Source organism: Palaemon carinicauda, chromosome 5, assembly GCF_036898095.1.
Source record: "Palaemon carinicauda isolate YSFRI2023 chromosome 5, ASM3689809v2, whole genome shotgun sequence".
Taxonomy (NCBI): Eukaryota; Metazoa; Arthropoda; class Malacostraca; order Decapoda; family Palaemonidae; genus Palaemon; species Palaemon carinicauda.
In genome coordinates this window covers 110,638,188-110,663,796 of record NC_090729.1, presented here as the reverse complement: position 1 = coordinate 110,663,796, position 25,609 = coordinate 110,638,188, and the positions used below count along the sequence as shown (strand labels likewise).

The following is a 25,609-nucleotide window of genomic DNA, read 5'->3' as shown; positions in this document are numbered from 1 at the left end:
TACAAGGCCTTGATTTTTTTCCAAAATTAGTTATGGTTGTGAGGTATATTCTTCAGCCACCCCAAGCCGGTTAAAAATATTAGACTCGATACATCATGCAGGTATTAGATTGTCTACTGGAGCTTTTAAAACCTCGCCTATCCCAAGTCTCCTTGTTGATGCTGGAGAGTTACCTCTAGACCTTTACCGAATGTCTTCCATTCTTCGGTATTGGTTTAGATTGCAAAGACTCCCTAACTCTCTAGCCTTTCAGACTGCAAGCCTTGTAAGACACGCGTTACACTTTGAGTTGCACCCAAAATCTCCTCAACCTTATGGCTTTCTGGTGAAACGATTATTAAATAGTCTGGATATAATTAGAAATAAGGTACTTCCATTTAAGGTATCATCAACGCCTCCATGGAAGTTACCAGAGATATCTTTTTGTAAATATTTTATTGGAGATAAGAAGAATATGTCAGACCTAGAAGCCAGGTCTCTCTTTAATGAACATGTTGAAGAACATAGAGGATCAACTTTTATCTATACTGATGGCTCCAAATCTGATGCTGGCATTGGATTTGGAGTACATAGTAATGGTTAATTGTAGAGGTGCACTTCCTCTGACCACTTCCATATTTACTGCCAAACTGTATTGCATATTTACCGCTATTGAGAAAATAGCGTTGGAGAAGGAGGGTAATTTTACAATTTTTAGTGATGCAAGGAGTGTCTTTCAAGCTATGGAAGTTTTTAATTCTAATAACCCTCTAGTTTTAAAGATTTTAGAATGGCTTTTCATTATTGGACGGAGAGGTATAACAGTTCAATTTTGTTGGGTTCCAGCACATGTAGGTGTGTCCGGGAATGAGAAGGCAGATTCACTGGCTAAGGAGGCTGCATCCGAGTTGCTGCCAAGAAGGTATCCCATTCCCTGTAATGATTTCTTACCTGACATCAAGAAATTGGTTTGCAATAAATGGCAACAGCAATGGGATAGTCAAGAAGGCAATAAAATGAGGGAAGTAACAAATGACATATCTCCTTGGAGGTATAATATGATGCCCCGAAAATGGGAGACGTCTCTTTGTCGTCTCCGTATTGGTCACACTCGGTTGACACATGAGTTTCTGCTGAAGGGCCAATACCAACCGTATTGTGACAACTGTTTAGTACCTCTAACAGTAAGGCATTTGTTGACCGAATGCCCCAATTATAACAACTTGCGGAATAGATATATGTTTGAGGCTCGAGGTGAGGGTGGCAGGTTCATCCTTGCCAAGATTCTTGGAAATGATGTGTCCTACCATGCAAGTGGCATTTTTAGATTTATTTCAGAAGCAGGTCTTCTGAAAAATATTCAACTTTTATGACATTCAATTTTTATGATTTTGATTGAATACTCTTTAATTTTTTATTTTATTTCATTTTTTATTTTTGTATACATAAATTAAATGTTACCGGCGTCAATGACCTTAGATGTCAGGATGCCTGAAAACTTTTAAATCATTCATTCATTGTGCTGCAACATGGTCCTTTGGACTTCGGTCCTGGACTCTAACACGGACCTTTTACGGTCCCATCGGTGGATGCTGGGCCTTCCAAAGGGCACATCCCAGTTCCTGATCGTCCTGCCAGCTGACCTACCAATCTACCAGCGCAACCTTGCGCTGCAATGAAGGACTTCGGTCCTGGACTCTAAAGCAGACCTGCTTACGGTCCTCATCGGGGGATGCCCGCCATTTTTTTTAAGGACACATCCCAATTCCTGATAGTCCTGCCAGCTGAGCCTTCAAGCTACTAGCGAGCGCGTCGATCTTCTTACACGCGCAAGCACCAACGATCTTCTTACGCGCATAAGCGCTGACGGTCGTCCGCGCGCGCGCTCTCTCGCCAATCTTCTTACGCCCGCAAGCGCCGACGATCTTATTACACGTGGTAGGTAGTAGGTTGGCCAGGGCACCAGCTGCCCGTTGAGATACTACCGCTAGAGAGTTAGGGGGTCCTTTGACTGGCCAGACAGTACCATATTGGATCCTTCTCTCTGGTTACGGTTCTTTCCCTTTGCCTACACAGACACCGAATAGTCTGGCCTATTCTTTACAGATTCTCCTCTGTCCTCATACACTTGACAACACTGAGATTACCAAACAATTCTTCTTCACCCAAGGGGTTAACTACGGCAATGTAATTGTTCAGTGGCTACTTTCCTCTTGGTAAGGGTAGAAGAGACTTTAGCTATGGTAAGCAGCTCTTCTAGGAGAAGGACACTCCAAAATCAAACCATTGTTCTCTAGTCTTGGGTAGTGCTATATTATTATTATTATTACTTATTATTACTTACTAAGCTACAACCCTAGTTGGAAAAGCAGTATGCTATAAGCCCAGGGGCTCCAACAGGGAAAATAGCTCAGTGCGGAAAGGAAAAAAGGAAAATAAAATATTCTAAGAAGAGTAACAACAATAAATATCTCCTATATAAACTATAAAAACTTTATCAAAACAAGAGGAAGAGAAATAAGATAGGAAAGTGTGCTCGAGTGTACCCTCAAGCAAGAGAACTCTAACCCAAGACAGTGAAAGGCCATGGTACAGAGGCTATGGCACTACCCAAGACTAGAGAACAGTGGTTTGATTTTGGAGTGTCCTTCTCCTAGAAGAGCTGCTTACCATAGCTAAAGAGTCTCTTCTACCCTTACCAAGAGGAAAGTGGCACTGAACAATTACAGTGCAGTAACCCCTTGGGTGATGAAGAATTGTTTGGTAATCTGTGTTGTCAGGTGTATGAGGATAGAGGAGAATATGTAAAGAATATGCCAGACTATTCAGTGTGTATGTAGGCAAAGGGAAAATGAACCGTAACCAGAGAGGAGGATCCAATGTAGTACTGTCTGGCCAGTCAAAAGACCCCATAACTCTCTAGCGGTAGTATCTGTACCATGGCCTTCCACTGTCTTGGGTTAGAGTTCTCTTGCTTGAGGGTACACTCAGGCACACTGTTCTATCTAGTTTCTCTTTCTCTTGTTTTGTTGATGTTTTTATCGTTTATATTGGAAATATTTATTTTAATGTTACTATTCTTAAAATATTTTATTTTTCCTTGTTTCCTTTCCTCACTGAGCTATTTTCCCTGTTGGGGCCCCTGGGCTTATAGCATCCTGCTTTTCCAACTAGGGTTGTAGCTTAGCATTTAATAATAATAATAATAATAAGCGCCGACGATCTTATTTCATGTGGAAGCGCCGACGATCTTATTACACGTGGAAGCGCCGACAATTTTCTTACGCGCGTAAGCGCTGACGATCCACACAAGCGCTGATGATCTTCTTACGCGCGCAAGCGCTGACGATCTTTTCCGCGCGCGGGTACCAATGATCTCCTGCGCGCGCGCGCGCTCCGATAGTCTTTCCCGTGCGGGTACCAATGGTCTCCTGCGCGCGCGCTCCGACAGTCTTTAGCGCGCTGATGGTCTTCCGCGCATGCACCAACAAACTCGTACGCGCGCGCGCTTGCCAACATTCTGGCCCGCACGGGCTCTTCATTCTGATCTCTGCACGTCAATCTGACTCCTGCGCACTCTATGAAGTCTCGCCCGCGCGCACGTGCACGCGAGCCCCGGGTATTCCCCATGGCGCGAGCGCCAGCGAGCTCCCCAGTGCAATCGCCAATACCCTTCCACGCACAAGGCTACCGGACAATGCGTGGTAAGGGCGCCATCACCGCACCCCCCCCCCCCCCCCCACCCCCGCATGCACAGAACAGCGAGCTTGCCGGTAGGGGGGAATTTCTTCCCTATCTTCTTTCTTCTTACAGGTGACTCCCCCTCCAGAGAGTGTGTCTGACAGCGCAGCCGTCGGCCGGCAGCCCTGGTTTGGGGCTCTAATCAGACCGGTAGCATAGGCTTTCAAGCCTGTTCTCTCTGAGTTGGGCCACAAATCCTTGGCTGCATTCCTCTTTTCCCTGAAGAGGAAAAGAGGAGTTTCGGACACGGTAACTTCTCCGAGGACGAAGCTGTCTCCTCATAAGTCTTCGAGGCAGGCACCCTCCCCCCTCAGACTTTTACCTCCCCTTCAGACGAAGATTTCCCGTCCTCAGGAGAGTCACGTGAGGTGAGACGTTCCTCCATCACACCATTGAGGGAAACCCCACCTCGCGCGGTAAAGTCTTCTCGAATAAGGTTGGAGATGAGCCTGCCTCCGTCGTTGTTGGAATCCTGCATCCCTCCCGGGAGGGAGTCAAAGGACTCCAAGACAATACCGGGAGGCCCCTAGCACCGGAATCTACAGGCTCAGATATTCTTCCGTTCTGGGAACGAACCGGTTTGAGCCTAAGGACGTGGAGCAGGCTGCTGAGAGGTGGAGAAAGTCAACAAGCCTCCCTCCTACATAGGGCTTTGACATTCAAACCCTATAAACCTCCAGTACCCCAGCAGCCACGTCCCACCAAGACAACAGCAGCGAAGACAGTGGTGTCTAAACCCTTTCCAGTCAAGGACAAGAAAGGCAAGAAGTTCTGCAGGGGAGGGAAGAATCCTAGAGGAGCTGCCGAGGCTGCAAACGCTAGGATTGGCAGTCCCCCTGCATGTCCGCAGTGGGAGGATTCCTATAAGGTTGCGTAGACAGGTGGCAGCAACTTGGGGCCGATTCCTGGACGATTTCCGTAATCAGTCAGGGATATCGCGTCCCGTTCACAACATCTCTACCTCCCCTGAGGACGAATCTGGTGTCATTTAGCTCCCTTGCCATGGGATCAGCAAGGGGGCGGGCCTTTAGGGCAGAGGTCCAGATTAAAGCAAACTCCGTTCAGCATGGAGAACGCAAACACGGTCAGTCTTGCAGTGAAGCCGCAAGACTTCATGTGTATTCTGGATCTGAAGGACAGGTACTTCCAGATCTCAGTCCATTCGTCTTCAAGGAAGTACTTAGGATGCAGCCTAGACAACAAGATCTACCAGTTCAAGGTGCTGTGTTTCGGTCTCTCCACAGCACCACAGGGTTTCACCAGAAGTGTTCACCCTAACATCATCGTGGGCACACAGGATCGGCATCCGTCTCCTCCGTTAACTGGATGACTGGCTGATCCTAGCAGACTCCGAGTCATCCCTTTTTCGACAACGAGACAAACTTCTAGGACTTTGCCAGGATCTAGGGATCATGGTAAATCTCGAGAAGTCCTCTCTGCTTCCCACTTAAAGACTGGTTTACCTAGGCATGATTATAGACACCATTCTCCACAAAGCCTTCCCATCAGACGACAGGATAGCAAGGCTGAGAAAGGGTCGCAAGCCCTTTCCTCAGTCGAGAAGAGCTCCCAACCCAATCGTGGTTACGTTTCCTTGGTCACCTTTCATCCTTGGCTCGTCTGTTCCCAACGATCGCCTCAGGATGAGATCTCTCGCAGTGGCGGCTCAAGTCCCGGTGGAATCAAGGTTGCGATTCCCCGGACGTCATGATCCCCATGGGTCCTGTGGAACGAACGGACCTCCAGTGGTGGGTGACAGACGAGAACCTACGAAGAGGAGTGGATCTTCTTGTCCTTCCCCCGGATTTAATGCTGTTTTCGGACGCCTCAAAGAAAGGGGGGGCCCACATTCTGCACCACAGGACCTCAGAGCTGTGGTCAGAATCAGAAAAGTGCCTCCATATAAATTGTCTAGAGATGAAGGCCGGTTTGTTGGCCCTTCAGCAGTTCCAACAATACCTGGCAGGTCACTCTGGTGGTAATAAGCGACAACACCACAGTAGTGGCTTACATCAACAAGCAAGGAGTTACCTTTTTGAGGCAGCTATCCCATCTTGCAGTAGAGATACTGAGATGGACCGAAGTCCGCTCGATTCTACTATCGGAGCGTTTCATTCCAGACGAGGAATGTGCTCGCCGACAATCTGAGCAGAGCGTCTCAGATAGTGAGAATCGAGTGGTCTTTATGTCATCTAGTAGCCAACAAAGTCCTGACTTTGTGGGGTTCCCCGACTGTGGATCTGTTCGTGACAGCGCTGATCTTCAAGATTCCACTGTACTTCCCCCCAGTCCCGGATCCCAAGGCACTCTGGCAAGATGCCTCCCAACAATGTGGGGACAACATCAATGTGTACATCTTTCCCCTGTTCTGTCTGATGAGGAGGGTGCTCAACAAGACCAGAATATCGGTCAATTTTTCAATGACCCTCATAGCTCTGCTATGGCATCACGCGGAATGGTTTCCAGACCTTCTGCAATTCCTAACGGAACTTCCGAGAGAATTCCTTCCACAACACGATCTACTCAGACAACCACATGCCAGCATTTTCCACAAAGCCGTAGCTTTGCTACGACTTCACGCCTGGTGACTATCCAGCATCGCTCGGCCTTAAGTCTAGCCTTAGGCTCAAAGGAATGATCTTTTCTTCCTCGCTGGAACTTTCCCTACTCATACGAGGTTATGAACTTACCTGCCCTCAGTCAGATGTGAGACCTCCTCCATGGAACATGGTTCGGGTTCTTGGGTCTCTTAAGAGACCTCACTATGAACCATTACGCCAGGCTTCAGTTTGCCACCTAACTTGGGAGACGGTGTTCTTACTAGCTTTGGCCTCAGCCAAGCGAGTCAGTGAACTTCATGGTCTCTCATATGACATCGCCCATGCAAGGGTATGGGGGGAAGGTAACGTTTAAACTCGTCCCTGAGTTTGATGCTGAGACTCAAAATCAGGGGGTGCCGGGTGCTCGGTTTGACTCCTTCCGGATTCGAGTCTCCGTTCTGTAACAGATGTCCCAGACCTTTTCCTACTGTGCCCAGTAAGGAGTCTGAGGTTATATCTCAGTAGAACGGCTACAGTCCGTCCCCAGGTGCAAGCATTGTTAGGACTGGGAGGATTAAGAGGAGGGTTACCAAGAACACCATCTCGGCATGGATTCGTAGGGCGATCCATCTGTCCCTGAATCCAGACCCTTCTCCGTCATGTCACCCTAGAGCACATGATGTCAGGGGCGTAGCTGCGTCCCTGGCCTTCAAGAGAAATTTCTCAGTGACACAGGTCCTTCAAGCTGGGGTGTGGAAGCATCAGACGACCTTCACAGCCCACTACCTGCACGATGTGACCCACAGGAGGCTCGATTCGTTTTCTATTGGCCCTGTGGTGGCTGCACAACAGCTGGTTTAAAACCTCAGGCTCCTTAGTGGACAAGTAGCAGAAGGTTGAGGGCATTGTTACCTGGTCTTAGTCTGCATGAATGAAAAGATTTGTCTGGCCCTTACTCTTTTCTTCATCCTGACCTCTCTTGGGGAAAGCAGCATCCTGGGTTCTCTGCACAGCTGACCTCAAACCACTGCAGGTAAACCATGTTTCCTTGTGTTCCGAGTATTAAGATAATACTGTCACATCCCCATACCCTGACGAGGTGGTATTGGGAGAGTCCTAGCCTAAAGTTTCCTTCTAAGGGACTACAGGTTAACTTCCTAGGACGAGTCACACTTCAGACCCTCACACACAGCTTACGTAGGCCGCAGCCCTCGCGCAGGAAGGTTCTAGCGAGGTGCAGGGACTGCTAATTGTTGAGTGCTGACACACTCAGATACTGAGTCCCCGGGGCAAAGCCAAAAGCCAGTACTGGCTGGGACTTACCACCCTTCCTAAGGGGTGAGTCACCCATATTAAATAGCGTGGTTTGTATTTCAGTTATGGAACAAATGACAAATTCGTAGGTAATTTGTATTTTTCCTAACTATACAAACTTTAGCTATTTAATCAAACTTGCCCGTCAGCCCTATCCCCCGTGAAGTCCTACCTCTAAGCAAAGTGAGCTCAGCACAGGTGTGAGTGAGGGGTGGGGGGGGGGGTAGCAGGCTACCCTCCCTACCCCCTCGCTAACTAGCGGTGGCGTAGTAAACCCTCGTTAAAATTCTAATGGCTCATCATTTCAGGTACGCCGAAAGTAATAACCCATATTAAATAGCTAAGGTTTGTATAGTTAGGAAAAATATAAATTACCTACGAAATTGTCATGTTCAAAGACGTTGATAGAAGTTGTGTATGTGTGACAGCTACCATCTCTCTCCCTGTGCAAGAGACAGTGCTGCTCCAGGAATCTTCCCGACTCACTCTGCTAATGCCAAAGAAGAAGACAGCTCAACACGAGGACTTTTAAGTGGTTGGGCCCACAAGCTCTCCTGTCTGTGTATGCAAGATCATTATGAGCTTAGTCTTTAGTGGATAGCCCTACATGTGTAAATTTGTCCTGCCATCCTCATCAGTCTTCATGTGCAGTCTTTTTTACAGTTATGCTACCATTCATGTGTACGGTCACCCCTACGCTCATCTTCTGAGAGTGCGAATTTGGTTACTAGTAAGGCCACGGATGTAAGACGCACAACGACATAGGACCTTCCCGTTCCCTCAGGTAGGGTCGAAGCAGATAACTTCTTGTGTACTCCTAGAGGAAAATTAGGAATACTGGTGGATAAGAGTTGCATTTGTTGGACTAAAACTTGTGGTCTGTTAAATTCCTTATCCCTGATCTGAATATTAATCTCTGGCATGTCTGTCAGTCATTTTTTTGTACTTGTTGCATAAGAGTTTTCATAATTCTGATCACAGTACTTTGGATTCAGATCTTCCCAGACAGTACCATCCAGTACATAGTTCTAGGTATGCTGTTACATCTAGAATTAGTGCATGGTGCAAATTATGGGGTACGAAGTTGAATCCTAACAAAACTCAAAGTATGATTGTAAGTAGGTCAAGGACGGTGGTTCCTCAACATCCGGATCTCAGTATTGATAATGTTTCTTTAAATATGTATGACTCTTTCAAAACTTTAGGTGTGATTCTCGTCAGTAAATTTACTTTTGAGAAACATATAAGGTCTGTGTCTTCTTCAATTTCACAAAAAATAGGCTTATTGAGAAAGTCTTTCAAGATTTTCGGTGATCAATCTATTCTGAAGGTGTTTATTCTTTCATTCTACCTTGTTTTGAGTATTGTTCTCCTGTCTGGTCTTCAGCTGCTGATTCTCATCTTAATTTGTTGGACAGAAACTTACGGTATATTAAATTTCTTATTCCTGATCTAGATATTAATCTCTGGCACCGTCGTTCAATTAGTTCATTATGCATGTTGCATAAGATTTTTCACAACTCTGACCATCCTTTACATTCAGATCTCCCTGGACAATTCTATCCTGTTCGTAATACTAGGCAGGCAGTTAATTCTAATAGCCAGGCCTTCTCCAACACGAGGCTCAATACTACGCAATACTCTAGAAGTTTTATTCCAGCTGTGACCAAGTTGTGGAATGATCTTCCTAATCGGGTGGTTGAATCAGTAGAACTTCAAAAGTTAAAAGTTGGAGCAAATGCTTTTTTGTTGACCAGGCGGACATAGTCTTTTTATAGTTTATTTATGACATATTTGTTTTTGATGTTGTTGATAGTTTATTATATGACATGTCTGTTTTGACGTTGTTTCTTATTTTAGAATGATTTATTGTTAATTTATTCTCTTCATTTATTTATTTCCTTATTTCCTTTCCTCACTGGGCTATTTTTCCCTGTTGGAGCCCCTGGGCTTATAGCATCCTGCTTTTCCAACTAGGGTTGTAGCTTGGATAGTAATAATAATAATAATAATAATACAGTTTTGTTTTCTCCAGCATAAGGCTCAATACTACACGGTAATCTAGAAGTAACTAGATTGTGGAATGTTCTTCCAAATTTGGTAGCGGAAGCAATGTAACTTCAGAAGCTCAAACATGTTGCAAATGGTTTTCTGTTAAACAGGGTGGCATAAGTCTTGTTTCACAGATTATATTCAATATTTTTACTGATTTTAATGTATTTTATGTTTTATGGATTGGATTATTAGATACTTGTCTATTTCCTTTTTGCATTGGGCTACTTTTCCTGTTGGATCACTTGGGTTTGTAGCATTCTGCTTTTCCAATTAATATGATGATAGTAATAGTGATAATAATAATATTGATAATAGTAATATTAAGTAATATAAGATGTTCAATGATTTTAAAATCAGATAGTTTTTAAGATTCTGTTTGTGGTCCTTTTTGCTGCAGTCCTATTGTATCCATATATTAAAACTATAGGTATCAGTATAATTTTTGTCAATTTGGTAGATGAATAATTGAAAGGAAGTTTGTAAAAATTAGAGACCATATTTTATGAAGACTACCATATTTTCTTCTCTTGGTTTTTCTATGTGTAGTTACTCTTTTGTCTTTAAAAGCTTTGTTTATCTTATATGGATTATAATGTAAAATTTAAAGATAAAATGTTTGATTTTTTCTTCCAGAAATATGAGTCACTTAGAATATGGATCCGTAGTGTGGGTTCGTTTGGGACAGACTTGGTGGCCTGGGACAATCACAACCTTGGAAAAGTGTCCCCCAGAATTTGTAGAAGGACTACGCAAACCTCCGGTTGCAGTAGTAAAGTTTTTCCATGAAAATGAATTGTAAGTTGATATTGATTGCATATCTTTCTCATACACTAAAGTATCAGTAATCTTTTATTGTTTTTTTATATGTATTTCAGAAAGTATATATACCACTTAAGATTCTGGTAAAAGTGAGGTTTAGTATAGGATTGATTTGATGGTATTGGTATGATTCTCACTCATCAGCGTAACTAATTTGTTCCGTAACCGAAATACAAACCATGTTATTTAATATGGGTATTACTTTCGGTGTAGCTGAAATGACGAGCCATTAGAATTTTAACTAGGGTTTACTACCCCTTTGCTAGTTAGCGAGGGGGTAGAGAGGGGTAGCTAGCTACCCATCCCCCTCTCACACACCTGTGACTAGCTCACTTTGCTTTTGGCTCGGGTGATGAACAGACGTGTTTGCTCCTACCCTCGCTTATTGACAGCCTTTGATCTTGTTTTGCTTTTTCTTTTCAGTGTGCTTGGAAGTTGGCCTCTACTATGCCGAAGTGTCCTGGATTACCTGACCGCCCTTGTGGTACATATATGTCGGCGGTCGAGACTGACCCTCACACCTTATGTCCTTTTTGCAGGGACCAACGGTGTGACAGAGATAAAGTGTTCAGTGAGTGTAGGGAGTTGTCTACCTCCCAGTGGGAGAGGTTTTCCCGGCACCGGAAGAAGAAGTCCAAACGAGATATTTCTTCTTCAAGGGTTTCCTTGAAGATTGAAATTTCCAAGGATTCTTCTTCCATAGCCCGAACCTCCTCCGAAGCTCCCACTTGATCGGTCTCTCCTGAGAGGCCGTCGAGTGATAGCGCAGGCCGTACTTATGTTGACCGACCTCGGGGTTCGGGAGAGGGAGTTGCCTCCCATAGTGAGGTACTCCTCCTCCTCCCCCGGGGGAGGATATTTCTGATAATAATGTTGTTAATGATGATTTGTCACAACTTTGGGCTTCCTTGGGGCTTGAGGGTTCGCCCTCCTCGGAAGCCCTGTTTGACATAATCAGGTTGGGGGCTGCTGTCAAACAGTCGCCGGCAATAGCAGAGGTTGATCCTCTGTCTATTGTCGACGTTGTTGTGGCAGGGGCTTCCGACGAGTTAGGTCAAACCCCTGCTTTGGTTCCTGATGCAGCTGAAGGCTTAGTTCCCCCCTCCGAACATCCTTCGAGGGAGGAGATAAGTCCAACAGTCTCTCCTGCAGGTGATTCTCCCCTTGGGGGAGTTCACTGACAGAGACTCTTCTTCGGAAGACTGATGATGGTCTGCCTGCCTTCCCCAGAGGACGTATCAGACGGAAGGCTTCGCCGTAGAGGCCTTCCTTCTCCCCACAAGGGAATTAGGAGGCACCTCTTCGACTCTTCACCTTCGCAGTCCCCCGCAGAGGATCCTCCCTGCCGTTCACCGACTGTTGCAGTTGCATCCCTGGACCTCTCTGCTGATCGTTCAAGATCTCCTTCGCCTGCCAGACCTTCGGACCTGCCATCTCCGTTCCTGGCTGCCGACGTGCTGTGGGCGCCCACACACCCCGTTATCCAACGGGCTTCGGTTCCTTCGGGGCAAAAGGGGCTTTCTCACATTGTGAGTAAGTCCCTTAAGCGCCAGGTATCCCCTGCGCGCCAACGTTCTCTTGCGCGCAAGCGCTCGCCTGCTGTGAAGTCTTCTCACCATAGACCTTCACCTTCAGAGACAATGCCCCAGCAACCTCCTGCAGCTGAGGCTACGCACCAGCGTTCTCCTGTTCACCAGTGCTCTCCTGCTCGCCCGCGCTCACCTGCGCGCCAGCGCTCTCCTGCTTGCCAGCGTTCTCCCGTGCACCAGCGATCTTCTCCTCGCCAGCGCACAACTGCGCGCCCTCATCTGGATGCGCACCACACGCGCCCACGATCTGCTCGCCAGTGCTCTTCACCTGCTCGCCAGCGTTTGCCTACGCGCCAACGTTCGCCTGCGCAACCACAATCTCCGGATCTGGGCGCAGGAGGGAAGAACCTTGCTTCTCCTTCCTTTCAGAGATCTCCTACGTGCCGTCAGCCATCGCCTATGCGCCATCGCGCGCAGTCAGCAATTCTTGCTGTACGCCCTCCTGCGCGCCCACGCGCTAGGGGTAATTCCCGTGCTTGTGCGCATTCTCCTAGAGCCTGTCGAGATCCTGCGCGCCCGCGCGAATAATCACCTCCACGTGCGCAAGCGCTTGCACACCCTTCTGGGCTTCCTCTTCCTTTACCAGATCGTGCAACCGTGCGCCACCGATCTCCTGATCGCCCGCACGCTCCATCGCCTGTGCGCCAGCGCGCCCACTCGCTCTCTCATAAATCGCCCGCGCGCCCCCTCACCTGTGCTCAGTCGCGCGCCATCGCTCGCCTTCGCGCCATTGCTCGCCTGTGCGCCATCGCGCGACATCGCTCTCCTTCGCGCGCAAACCAGGTAAGATCCTATCGCGCGACCGCAACGCGAACCCCAGCCAGCGCGATTCCCATAGGGAGGCACAACGTGAGCCACCGCACAAGCCTACAGGAACGAGAGCTGCCAGGTTGTCATCCTCACGTCCCCCCCTCCAAGCGCAGACCAGCGCGCTCGCAGGAGGAAGGAAGTCTCCAGATAGGTCCAGGAACCAACCTTCTTCTTCCCTTTCTTTTCAGGCAGGCCCAGTTGTTGTTTCTACTCCAAAGGATCACCCAATCCCCTTCCCTCCAGAGAGAGTCTCTGACAGCACAGCTGTCAGTAAGCAGCCATGGTTCGGGTCCCTCATCAGAGCGGTCGTGCAGGCTGTCAAACCTGCCTTCGCTGAGATGGGCCTCAAATCAATGGCGGCTCCAACCCCACTGAAGAGGAAGAGAGTAGAAGTCGTCGTGGTAACTTTTCCAAGGGTCAAGCTGGCTCCTCGGACATCCTTGAGGAAGGCTCCCCCCCCCAGACTTTCTCTCCCTCTCCTGTGGACAAGGATTTTCCGTCCTCGGGAATCTTCCTAGGTGAGGTGTTCTCCCATCACACCAATGGGAGAAACCCCGCCTTGCGCAGGAGAATCGTCCCGGGTTGGGGCAGAGAAGAGCCCTCAGACGTCGTCATTGTTGGAGTCCTGTATTCCTCCCAGGAGGGAACCTAAAGACTCCAAGACAGTCCCCAAGTCATCCTCAAGAATTCGCCCAGAGCCAACAAGACCCGCAGAGAACGTACACGTGTCCCCCCAAGAAGAGCCTTTGGGGACGGGAGACTTTGCTGCCAGTTCTCCAGGAGTGGAGCCACAGGAGTCAGAGCATGCCTTCTGGCAGGTTCTGACCCTGATGAGGCATCTCAACAGGTTTCCTGATCCTGAGATTCCTCCTCGAGAGGGCAAGGATATGGTCCTGGACCGAGTCTTTGGCACTCAGAATCCCGCTAAGGCCAGTGCAGCTTTGCCCTGGTCCTAAGGGGTGAAGAGTGCCAGGGACAAGGTTGAGGGCCAGCTCTCCGAGCTCGCCTCCTCCAGCTGTTCCACTGCTGGCAACAAGCTCCTCCCTCCTCCTCGTATCCACCAGAGGAGGTACTTTGAGATCATAGAGGAGTCTTGTTTAGCTCTTCCCTTGCACCACTCTGTGGAAACGCTTGCCAAGGGAGTCCCTCTTGAGAGACACTCTAGCTGGCAAGTGACTTTCTTGGCGACAGAGATCCTAAGCCAGGAGAAGGTTGCGAAGTGTGCCATGCAGGCTACTTCGTCGCAGGACGTCTGGCTGGGGTCTCTTGGTATCCTGTTGTGACCCGAAGACCTGTCTAAGGAGAGCACCAGGAAGGCCCTGGAGACCTTCCTCCTCCTGGGCACCCGCACCATTGAGTTTCTGGCCCACCAAGTCTCGAACTTGTCGGCGAATTCGATCCTGAAACGACGTGATGATCGCAGTGGCAGAGAGGTTCCACGCGAAGGTCCCAACCGTTGAGGTCAGCAGGCTCAGACATTCTTCCATTTTGGGGAAGAATTTGTTTGAGCCCAAAGACGTGGAACAGGTAGCCGAGAGATGGGGAGGAAGTCCAACCAGGACTCCCTCCTTCATAGGGCTCTTCCCTCTTAACGAGAGAATGCCTTGATGAAGTCATTGGGCTTCAGCACGGCATATCATTCCCGTGCTGAAGGCTTGTGACGGGCAAGAGGGCTCTCAAACTGAGAAATTTCTTTTCCTCAGTTTGACTCTAAATTTCTCTCATTCTTTTTCTATTACCTCTTATTGCTTATTCCTCCTTCATAATTATCAGCTGTCTCCAACCTTGCTGTCAAAACTCTCTTACCCATTTCACTGTCCAGGATTTTTAGAGGGGACATTGTATCCATGATTGGTTTTTATTTCAAAATCAATTGTGGGAGCTGTGGTGGTCTTGCCAACTGCCCGAAAATGTTTGGACACCTAGGAGTGTCAGTATTCCCATACTGGCACACGGAACTATCTCGTAAGAAATTTGGCCTTCGGATTCCAGGGGTTGGCGATTTTATAGAGATAGGACTCTCGGCATTCTGTCCGGTTTGCCTGCCACTATGATTAGAGTGGGGATGATTGTATTCTTGAAATGGTCTCAGTCCCATCAAGTGGGTTTGGCATACACTTGAGCCACTCTCATCATAGTGGTACCATCCCTTTGTGGTAGGGTAGGGAGTGGACATTTGGTAAGCAGCTTTCACAGGTGTCATTGGTGGAGAAATTAATTCCAGGAAAGGCTAACGGTGTCTTCTTTGGAATTTCAGACAGTCTTAATTTTTTCTCTCCCTTAAACTTTATTTTTTTCCATTGTTTTTTTTTTTCATTGTTATTATGACCCCTTCCCTCCCCCTGAAAAAATAATTAATGAGTAAACTTAATATTCCCCGTACCCCTGGATCAAATGGCGAACCCCAGACACCGTTGACGACTTCTGCTTGTTTAAATAGGGAAAGCTCTGTTGACAACCTCGGCAATAAAAAGGATTCCTCCAACAATACTTCTCTGACCAGTGTTGTTAAAGACAATTTATCGGCACTGGTGGAAAATGATGCTTGTAATAACCGGAATACTTTACTCTCTGGTTCTGGTTCATTACCAGATCCAACAAAAAAATCTTAAAATTCTCCACTTAAAAAACATACCAATTGGTTGTAGCTATGACATAATTCATGAAGCCTTCTGTAGATTTGGGGCAATCAAAGAAATTTTAATGGAGCTTAATGGTAGTAAAGGCTTTTGGGAAGCTTGGGTATCATTTTCAAGTTTTGAGATTGCTTTAGAAGCAAATAAAAATTTAGAGAGCTTAAAAATTGACAATTGTTTGATTTCTGGGGCTCTATGTGATAAAGCACCAAGACACCTAGAGGTATATAAACCAGAAGAATGGATGGAAAAAGAAATAGAGCATAGACTTCCAGAAGTAAGAACCCCCAAGCCCCCAACATGGATAATTGCATCTGGGAAGATAGATAATTATAACTATTATAAGATTAGTAAATTTATACAAAAAAAAGTTGGTTTAATTAAAAGTAAGGATATTAGTAGATACGGTAAGCAATCTGTTTTGATTAATGCAAAATCAGATACTCAAGCTCACATGCTTTGTGGCATGAAGATTGCAGAAATTGATCCTATTATGAGCTTCAGCTATGGTAAAGGGGTAATTTTTGATAAAGATCTATATGAATTCTCAGAACCAGAAATTCTGGACATATGCCCTGCTAATGTTTGGAAAGTAAGTAAGATCCCTCAAACAACCATGGTAGTTTTAACATTTGAAACCCCTGTAATACCAGATCATATAATTATTGAGAATGAAAGAGTACGTGTTCAAGAATATAAACCTAGGCCTTTACAATGCTTTAATTGTTTCAGTATGGTCACCCTTCCCGGTACTGCAATAATACGAAGATCTATATTAACTGTTCTTTGTTAGAACATGGCCAATGCAACAGAGATACAACCTGTGCAAACTGTAAAGATCATCATAAATCAAATGATAAAAGATGTAGAGAATACAAGAAAGAAGAAGCTGCAATCTTGAAAGCAAATGCTGAACATATAAGTGTAGGTTATGCAAAGCATTTACTCAATCGGCAACTTAATTTTGCTCGCGCGGTTAAGATGCCAACAAAAGATTATAATCCACTACCCCTTACTACTACAGGGGGACCAGTGGCAGCACCTGGCCCGTCAGGTGCATCTCCCTTAGTGGTAGTAGCCCAGCCATCTGGGTCAAGTGCTCTGCCTATAAAAGCCAGAGCACAAACCTCCAAAGAGGTCAATATGGTTTCCAACAAACCAAAAGTGTTGTCACCAATAGGAGCATCCTCCCTAGAGGTAGTAGCCCAGCCTTCTGGGTTAAGTGCTCGAACTGTTGAAGTTCTAGCACAATCCTCCAAGGAAGCCAATGTGGCTTCCACCACCTTAAATGTATTGTCTCAGGCAGAATCTCTACCAGATTTGATGGAGATTGGAAAACAAGATCTTCCAAAGAGGAAAAGGTCCCCATCATCCTCACCTTCATCTAAGTCAGGTAAGTGCCCTACTGCTCATGATCCTAAGGTTGACTCTTATAAAGATCCTAGAAAGAAAGAAAAGAAGAGTGGTGGCCTAGTAAAGCCTTCCATCTCCAGGCCTTACATGGCTTCATCTGAAAAGTCCCAAAAGACAAATGAGACAAAGAAAAATAATAACAAAAGATAATGTCTATCATCCAGTGGAATTGCAGAGGTCTAAGTACTAGCATTGAGGAAATAAAAACTTTAACCAGGGACTCAGACACGAAGGTAATTTGCCTACAGGAAACCAAGATCAGTGACAAACCATTTAATCCTGGACTCAATTATCATTTTTGTAGATCCCCTCCTTTGCAAGCTGCAAGAGCTCAAGGTGGTACAGGTTTTATCATTCACAAATCTGTAAAATTTGAAACAATCCCACTCAATACACCACTACAGGCATGTGCAGTTAGAACTCATATCGGGAAAAAAATTACTTTATGCTCGCTATATATTGAACCATCCTTAGAACTTTTCCTCTTAGATCATGCTGGTAATCCAAGAAGGCTTAGACTTTCTGACCTCCAAGACTTGATCAATCAGCTTCCTGCCCCTTTTATTTTAATGGGTGATTTTAATGCAAAGCATACTTTATGGGGTGGAAATGTGTGCGATAGATGGGGTAATCTTGTTGAAGAATTAATTGACAACAATGATGTAATACTAATGAATGATGGTTCTCCAACTAGGTATGATGTATTCCACAACTCTACATCAGCCATTGATTTGTCAATCTGTTCCTCATCCATTCGATTGGACTACCTTTGGTCAGTAAATGAACACCTACATGGCAGTGACCATTGGCCAATAATGTTAAATTATGTCCATAATCTTCCTTCTCAGTGTCCACCAAAATGGAAGATAGATGAGGCAGACTGGGCAGCTTATGAAAACTGTTCACACACTGATAAAGAATATGATGAATTTACATCTCCAGTGCATGCCTATCAACATCTTGAAAATATTATTGATGATAATGCTAGCAAGTTTATACCTAAAACATGCGGTTTACCTCATCGCTCTGTAGTTTCTTGGTGGAGTAAAGAATGTGCCAACGCAAGAAAAGAGACCCGAACTTGCTTCAGAAGATACTTGAGGACAAACTATTTAGCAGATAGAATAGCATATCTCAGAGCCTGTGCCAAACAAAAAAGAATTTTTAAAAAAGCAAAGAGAGCATCTTGGAAGAAATATATATCTAATATTAATACCAAAACTCCTTCAAAGGAAATATGGGACACGATTAGAAAACTTCAAGGTAAATTCGTCCCTAAGCCTCTACCAATATTAAGGGAAAATAATAGATACATATCTGACCCCAAAGATGTAGCAGAGGTTCTTGCTAAGCACTTTGCTCATGTATCAAGTGCTGACAACTATTCCCCAGCATTTCAACAAATTAGAGCATCAACATCTGTTGTTCCTCCTGCTTCTTCAAATACTGAAGCTTTTAACCTGCCTTTTAGTATGGAGGAGATGCAAAATGCTATCTCCAGCTCTTCTTTAACTGCCCCAGGTGAGGATGGCATCCGGTATGAAATGATATCACATCTTCCAGTGGATACCAAGGAATTTTTATTAGAAACCTTTAATGGTCTATGGGCTTCCCATACATCTCCTGATTCCTGGCATACTTCAATTGTAATTCCAGGCCACAAGTCTGGTAAAGACCCAGAACTGCCATCTAGTTATAGGCCCATATCCTTGACCAGTTGCATATGCAAATAATTTGAGAGAATGATCAACAACAGACTTGTGTGGTATCTAGAATCAAAAAATCTTTTATCTAACAGACAGTTTGGTTTTAGGAAGAACCGAAGTACTCTAGACCCTTTGCTGATGTTATCAAGGGAAATTTCAAATGCGTTTTCTAACCAAAACCAGGTGGTGGGTGTCTTTTTTGACCTCGAAAAGGCATATGACACCACCTGGAGGGGTGGTATTTTAAAGCAATTGGCCTCGTGGGGTATAGGAGGACATATGTTCTCTTTTATTGAAGAATTTTTATCAAACCGCTCAATTAAAGTGAGAGTAGGGTCAAAACTATCTTCATCCTACATGCAAGAAGGTGTCCCCCAAGGCAGCGTATTGAGTGTGACCTTGTTTGCTGTTGCTATTAATAGTCTCATTAGTCACATACCTCCTGGCATACAAGGATCACTATTTGTCGATGACTTTGCAATTTATTGTAGTGGATCATCTGCACTACAAGCATGCCAAAATCTTCAAATTGCAATAAATGCTGCTTCCGCATGGGCAAATTCTCGTGGATTCATGTTTTTTCCTCAGAAGACCAAAGCCATTCGCTTTACTCGTACTCGTAAAAGGGAAGAGATCCCCACCCTTTTCTTAAATGATTGTATTTTGCCATATGAGGATAGTGTCAAGTTTCTTGGAGTCATTTTCGACAAGAAAATGACATTTGGTCCCCATATAAATGACCTATCTATCAGGGTTAAGAAGTCACTGAACATTCTGAAAGTGATATCGCATTTTGATTGGGGTGCTGATAGAACAACTTTGCTTAGAATTTATACATCTTTGTGTCTGAGCAAGTTAGACTATGCATGCCAAATATATGGGTCAGCTACAAAGACTTTACTTGGAAAACTTGATATTGTTCACAATGCTGGGCTTCGCATCTGCACAGGTGCTTACAGAACATCTCCCATTGACAGTCTCTATGTTGATTCTGGCATACCTCCCCTTTCCATTCGCAGAGAGGAGTTGAGTTTGAGGTTTTTAGCTAGGTCCCTTGCTGTGAGAAACGATCCTAACTGTAAATATGTTAGGGCGCCTTTAGATCGGGCTCCTAACAGATCTAGAGTGCCTAAGCCTTTGGAAGTACAGCTGAAAAATGATGCTAGAGAAGTAGGCTTGTTAACAGCACAGATAGCAGAGGTAGGATATCCCAAGTCTCCTCCTTGGTGTAATCCACCTGTTAAAGTATGTTTTACGGCAGGAGGGAAAAATACCTTACCTAGTAGGGTAATGAAAAGTGAGTTTTTAAATCATGCTGCTCAACATCATGGGAAACATGTTTTTACAGATGGCTCCAAATCGGCTGCAGGAGTTGGAAGTGCAGCTGTGGTGGGGGATATTGTTATTAGAAGGAAACTCCCATCCTCTTGTTCAATTTTTACTGCTGAGCTGTACGCAATAATTCTCGCAGTCCAACATATTTTTAAAAATTTCAACCAAAATAGTTTTTATACAATTTTTACGGATTCCAATAGTGTTTTACTCTCATTAAAACAAATTATGCCAGGCCATCATCTAGTATAAGAGGTGCAGGACTGGTTAGTACTTCTGCAGTCTAGGAAGAGTATCAGTGTTCACTTCTGTTGGGTCCCTGCCCATGTTGGGGTGGATGGGAATGAACAAGTAGATAAGGCAGCAAAGGAAGCTTCAGGGCTAAGTAATCCATCCCCCTTGAGTATTCCTTACAAAGATCTTAAAAGTGAGATTCATCTTTACTGTAAAAATAAGTGGCAAGCTCGATGGTCTGAACTGACCACCAATACAAAATTGAAACAAATCCACCCATTGGTGGATAAATGGTCATCTTGTAACTCTACAAGTAGAAGGAATACCATTATTATAACTAGGCTGCGTATTGGCCATACACATGCAACGCACAATTATTTAATGAAGAGTGGGGAAGGGAGACAGGCCCCTCTTTGTAATACCTGTCAAGTGACAATGGATGTTAAACATATTTTAGTCGATTGTCCTGTTTTTAATCTTCAGAGTAGGACACATTTACTCCAGGACAAACCTTTAAGAGATATACTGGGGGAAAACTGTAATACCCTGAACTTGAGAAAATTTATACAAAGTATTGGGTTATATTACGAGCTATAATTGATTTTATTAATTTATTTATTTATTTTATCCTTTTAATCCCTATTTATTTCACATCTAGATTTTATTGTATGAAACTGTTACGATTTGTATTAAAGGTTAAAATGATACTAAATGGTGTGAGTGTACGGATATGATTGAATGATTTTCGTTATATAGCGCTGAATAGCCTTTGATGCCCCAGTGCTTGGCTTAATGCCTAAATCCTATATTCAATTCAATTCAATTCATAGGGCTCTTACATCGAAGCCCTATAAACCTCCGGCACCTCAACAACCTCGCCCGTCCAAGACGACGAAACTGGCTGTGGCAGCAAAGACAACGGTGTTGAAGCCCTTTCCTGTCAAAGACAAGAAAGGCAAAAAATCCTCCAGGGGGAGGCAAGAATCCTAGAGGGAGTGGCCGAGGCCACAAACGCTAGGATTGGCAATCCTCCTGCATGTCCACCAGTGGGGGGATGCCTTCAAAGTTGCACAGACAGGTGGCAGCAACTCGGGGCCAATTCCTGGACGATTTCCGAATCAGTCATGGATATCGCGTCCCGTTCATAACATCTCTACCTCCCCTGACTGCGGATCCAGTGTCGTTGAGCTCCTTTGCCATGGGACCAGCAAGGGGGCAAGCCCTACGGGCAGAAGTCGAGACCATGTTAAAGTAGGGCGCTCTCCAGGAGATCGTTAACGGTTCCCCAGGCTTCTTCAGTCAACTCTTTCTTGTAAAGAAGGCGTCTGGAGGCTGGAGACCAGTCATCTACCTCTCAGTCCTGAACAGGTTTGTCAAACAAACCCCGTTCAGCATGGAGACGGCGGACACGGTCAGACTTGCGGTGAGACCACAAGACTTCATGTGTACACTGGACCCGAAGGACGCGTACTTCCAGATCCCAATCCATCCGTCTTCAAGGAAGTACTTAAGATTCAGCCTAGACAACAAGATCTACCAGTTCAAGGTGCTGTGTTTCGGTCTCTCCACAGCACCTCGGGTATTCACCAGAGTTTTCACCCTGATTTCTTCGTGGGCACACATGATCGGCATCCGTCTCCTCCGTTATCTGGATGACTGGCTGATCTTGGCAGACTCGGAGTCGACCCTTCTTCGACATCGAGACAAGCTTCTGGGACTTTGCCAAGATCTAGGGATCATGGTAAATCTCGAGAAGTCTTCTCTGCTTCCAACTCAGCGACTGGTATATCTAGGCATGATCATAGACACCAATCTCTACAAAGCCTTCCCATCAGACGACAGGATAGCAAGGCTGAGGAGGGTCGCAGATCCTTTCCTCAGACGAGAAGAACTCCCAGCCCAATCGTGGTTACGTCTCCTCGGTCACCTTTCTTCACTGGCCCATTTAGTTTCAAATGGTCGCCTCAGGATGAGATCCCTGCAATGGCGACTAAAGTCCCGGTGGAATCAAGGACACGATTCTCCGGACATCTTGGTCCCTACGGGTCCTGCGGTACGGACGGACCTTCAGGGGTGGGTCTTGGACGAGAACCTACGAAAGGGAGTGGATCTTCTCGTCCTCCCCCGGATTTGATGCTGTTCTCGGACGCCTCAAAAAAGGGGTGGTGTCCCCATGTTCTGAACCACAGGACCTCAGTCCTCTGGTCAGAATCAGAAAAGTGCCTCCACATAAACCTGCTAGAAATGAAGGCCATATACCTGGCACTTCAACAGTTCCAACAATACCTGGCGGGTCACTTTGTGGTGGTGATGAGCGACAACACCACGGTAGTGGCTTACATCAACAAGCAGGGAGGTACCTTTTCAGAGCAGCTATCCCATCTTGCAGTAGAGATACTGAGATGGACCGAAGTCCACTCGATTCCACTATCAGCTCGCTTCATTCCAGGCACATGCAAGAGGAATGTGCTCGCCAACAGTCTGAGCAGGGCATCTCAGATAGTGAGTATCGAGTGGTCTTTGGATCGTCTAGTAGCCAACAAAGTCCTGACTTTGTGGGGTTCCCCGACGGTGGATCTGTTCGCGACAGCTTTGAATTTCAAGCTTCCGCTGTACTGCTCCCCAGTCCCGGACCCCAAGGCACTCTGGCAAGATGCCTTCCAACAACGGTGGGACAACATCGACGTTTACGCCTTTCCCCCGTTCTGTCTAATGAGAAGGGTACTCAACAAGACCAGAATATCGGTCAACCTTTCGATGACCTTGATAGCTCCGCTATGGCATCACGCAGAGTGGTTCCCCGGACCTTCTGCAGCTCCTGACGGAACTCCCGAGAGAACTTCCTCCTTGACACGAGCTACTCAGACAACCACATGCCAACATCTTCCACAAAGCTGTAGCATTGCTGCGGCTTCATGCATGAAGACTATCCAGCGTCTCCTCACAGAGAGAGGCTTTTCGCAACAAGTTGCTGAAAGGATGTCTCGACACCTGCGAAAGTCATTTGCAGGGGTCTACCAGGCAAAGTGGAGAGTCTTCTGTGGTTGGTGTCGTGGAAGGGGTATCTCTCCACTCGATGCCACTTTACCAGCAATAGCGGAGTTTCTCGTGTATTTGCGGGAAGAAATGCGCCTTTCAGTCTCGGCAGTGAAAGGCTATCGTTCAGCCTTAAGTCTTGCCTTCAGGCTTAAAGGAATGGATATTTCCTCTTCGCTGGAACTTTCTCTACTCATACGAAGTTATGAACTTACCTGCCCTCAGTCGGAAGTGAGACCTCCTCCTTGGAACGTGGTTCGAGTCCTCAGGTCTCTTAAGAGACCTCCTTTCGAACCAATACGCCAGGCTTCTGATCCCCACCTGACTTGGAAGACGGTGTTCCTACTTGCTTTGGCCTTGGCCAAGCGAGTCAGCGAACTTCATGGTCTCTCGTATGACATTGCCTATTCAAGGGGATGGGGGGGAGGTAACGTTCAGATTCGTCCCTGAGTTTGTTGCTAAGACTCAAAATCCAGGATTGCTGGACCCTCGGTTCGACTCTTTCCGGATTTCGAGTCTCCGTTCTGTAACAGATTACCCAGACCATCTCCTACTGTGCCCAGTAAGGAGTCTTAAGAGAACAGCTGCAATTCGTCCTCGGATGCAAGCATTGTTCGTTAGCACATGAAGGACGAAGAGGGGGGTCACTAAGAATACAATCTCAGCGTGGATTCGCAGGGTTATCCATCATTCCCTGAATCCCGACCCTCCTCCGTCACGTCGCCCTAGAGCACATGATATCAGAGGCATTGCTACGTCACTGGCATTCAAAAAGAATTACTCAGTGACGCAGGTTTTACAAGCAGGGGTTTGGAAGCGTCAAACGACCTTCACAGCCCACTACCTGCAAGACATGACCCAGGGGAGGCTTGATACGTTTTCTATCGGCCCTGTGGTGGCTGCACAACAGCTGGTTTAAACCTTAGGCTCCTTAATGGACAAGTAGCAGAAGGTTGAGGGCATTGTTACCCCGGTTTTAGTCTGCATGAATGAAAAGGTATGCCTGGCCCTTATTTTTTTCTTCATTCTCCCCTCTCTTGGGGAAAGCAGCATCCTGGGTTCTCTGCACAGCTGATCTCAAACCACTGCAGGTAAACCATGTTTCCTTGTGTTCCTAGTATTAAGATAATACTGTCATGTACCCATACCCTTACGAGGTGGTATTGGGAACGTCCTATCCTAGAATTCCATCTAAAGGACTTCAGGTCAACTTCCTAGGATGAGTCACACTTTATTCCTTCACACACAAGCTTACGTAGGCCGCGGTCCTTGCAGAGTAAGGCACTTGCGAGGTGCAGGGACTCCTTGAGCACTGACACACTCAGATACTGAGTTCCCGGGCAAAAGTCATAAAGCCAGTAACGGCTGGAACTTACCACCCTACCTAAGGGTTAAGTCACCCATATTAAATAGCATGGTTTGTATTTCAGTTATGGAACAAATGACAAATTCGTAGATAATTTGTATTTTTCCTAACTATACAAACCTTAGCTATTTAATCAAACTTGCCCGCCAGCCTTATCCCCCGGGAAGTCCTACCTATAAACAAAGTGAGCTAGTCACATGTGTGAGGGGTGGGGGGTAGCTAGCTACTCCTCCCTACCCCCTCGCTAACTAGCGAGTGGGTAGTAAACCCTCGTTAAAATTCTAATGGGTTGTCATTTCAGCTACGCCGAAAGTAATACCCATATTAAATAGCTAAGGTTTGTATGGTTAGGAACGATACAAATTATCTACGAATTTGTCATATTTGGCTTTGCGGAATAAAATATACACATACTTAGTGTTTAACAAGGTACATGGTTTGCAAGATAGTTGTACAAAGTGTATGGCATTTTCTGGTACAAATAGATTATCTTTTATGATTAAGGATTGGAGAGAAAAAAGTAAAATCTGGAATGAATTAGAAAGCTCCACTCCTTCACCCTTTTCACCCTCACAGTATCTGTCTTTATTATGTTACATAGACTGTTTCAGGTTATTCTTTTCTAAAAATTTTGAAATCTGCAGTATCGACCTGACTTATTAAACTGAAGAGATTTTGTCACTTCAAAGAGTACAGTGAACCTCTCATTAGTTTTTTAGAAGTCTTACCTAAGTGCCTTATGAATGATTTTATAACTCTTTTCCAGTCTTGATGTTGATTTTTTTTTTCCCTTTGAGCTTTCAATTTCTCAGAGTCTGTGAACTTTGTGTTCTTTGATGAATTTATGGGATTCAATAGACCTGTTATTTGCTGCTAATTTGTAGCTAAGGCTTCAAAACCAGGATCAAACAACCTCCCATTTTCCCATTCCTGCTCTTGTTGCCCATGCATGCATAGAATAAGGAAAATCGGCATCTCAGTAAGATATTTAGACTTCTTTTGTACAGGTAAAATAATTGTAACCAAGAATTAATTTTCT

The 25,609-nt window shown here is 45.6% G+C and overlaps 2 protein-coding genes across 2 annotated transcripts in view; both read left to right on the top strand.

Moving 5' to 3' along the window:
- LOC137641392 (uncharacterized) overlaps positions 1-25,609 on the top strand; it is a 307,472-nt gene that overhangs the window by 90,091 nt on the left and 191,772 nt on the right. The window lies entirely within an intron of this gene.
- Positions 10,264-25,609, top strand: part of LOC137641391 (dentin sialophosphoprotein-like) — an 87,762-nt gene continuing 72,416 nt past the window's right edge. The window contains exon 1 of the mRNA XM_068373910.1: positions 10,264-10,424. Within this exon, the coding sequence (XP_068230011.1) occupies positions 10,267-10,424 (158 nt within the window). The 5' untranslated portion in view covers positions 10,264-10,266. The remainder of the gene's footprint in view (positions 10,425-25,609) is intronic.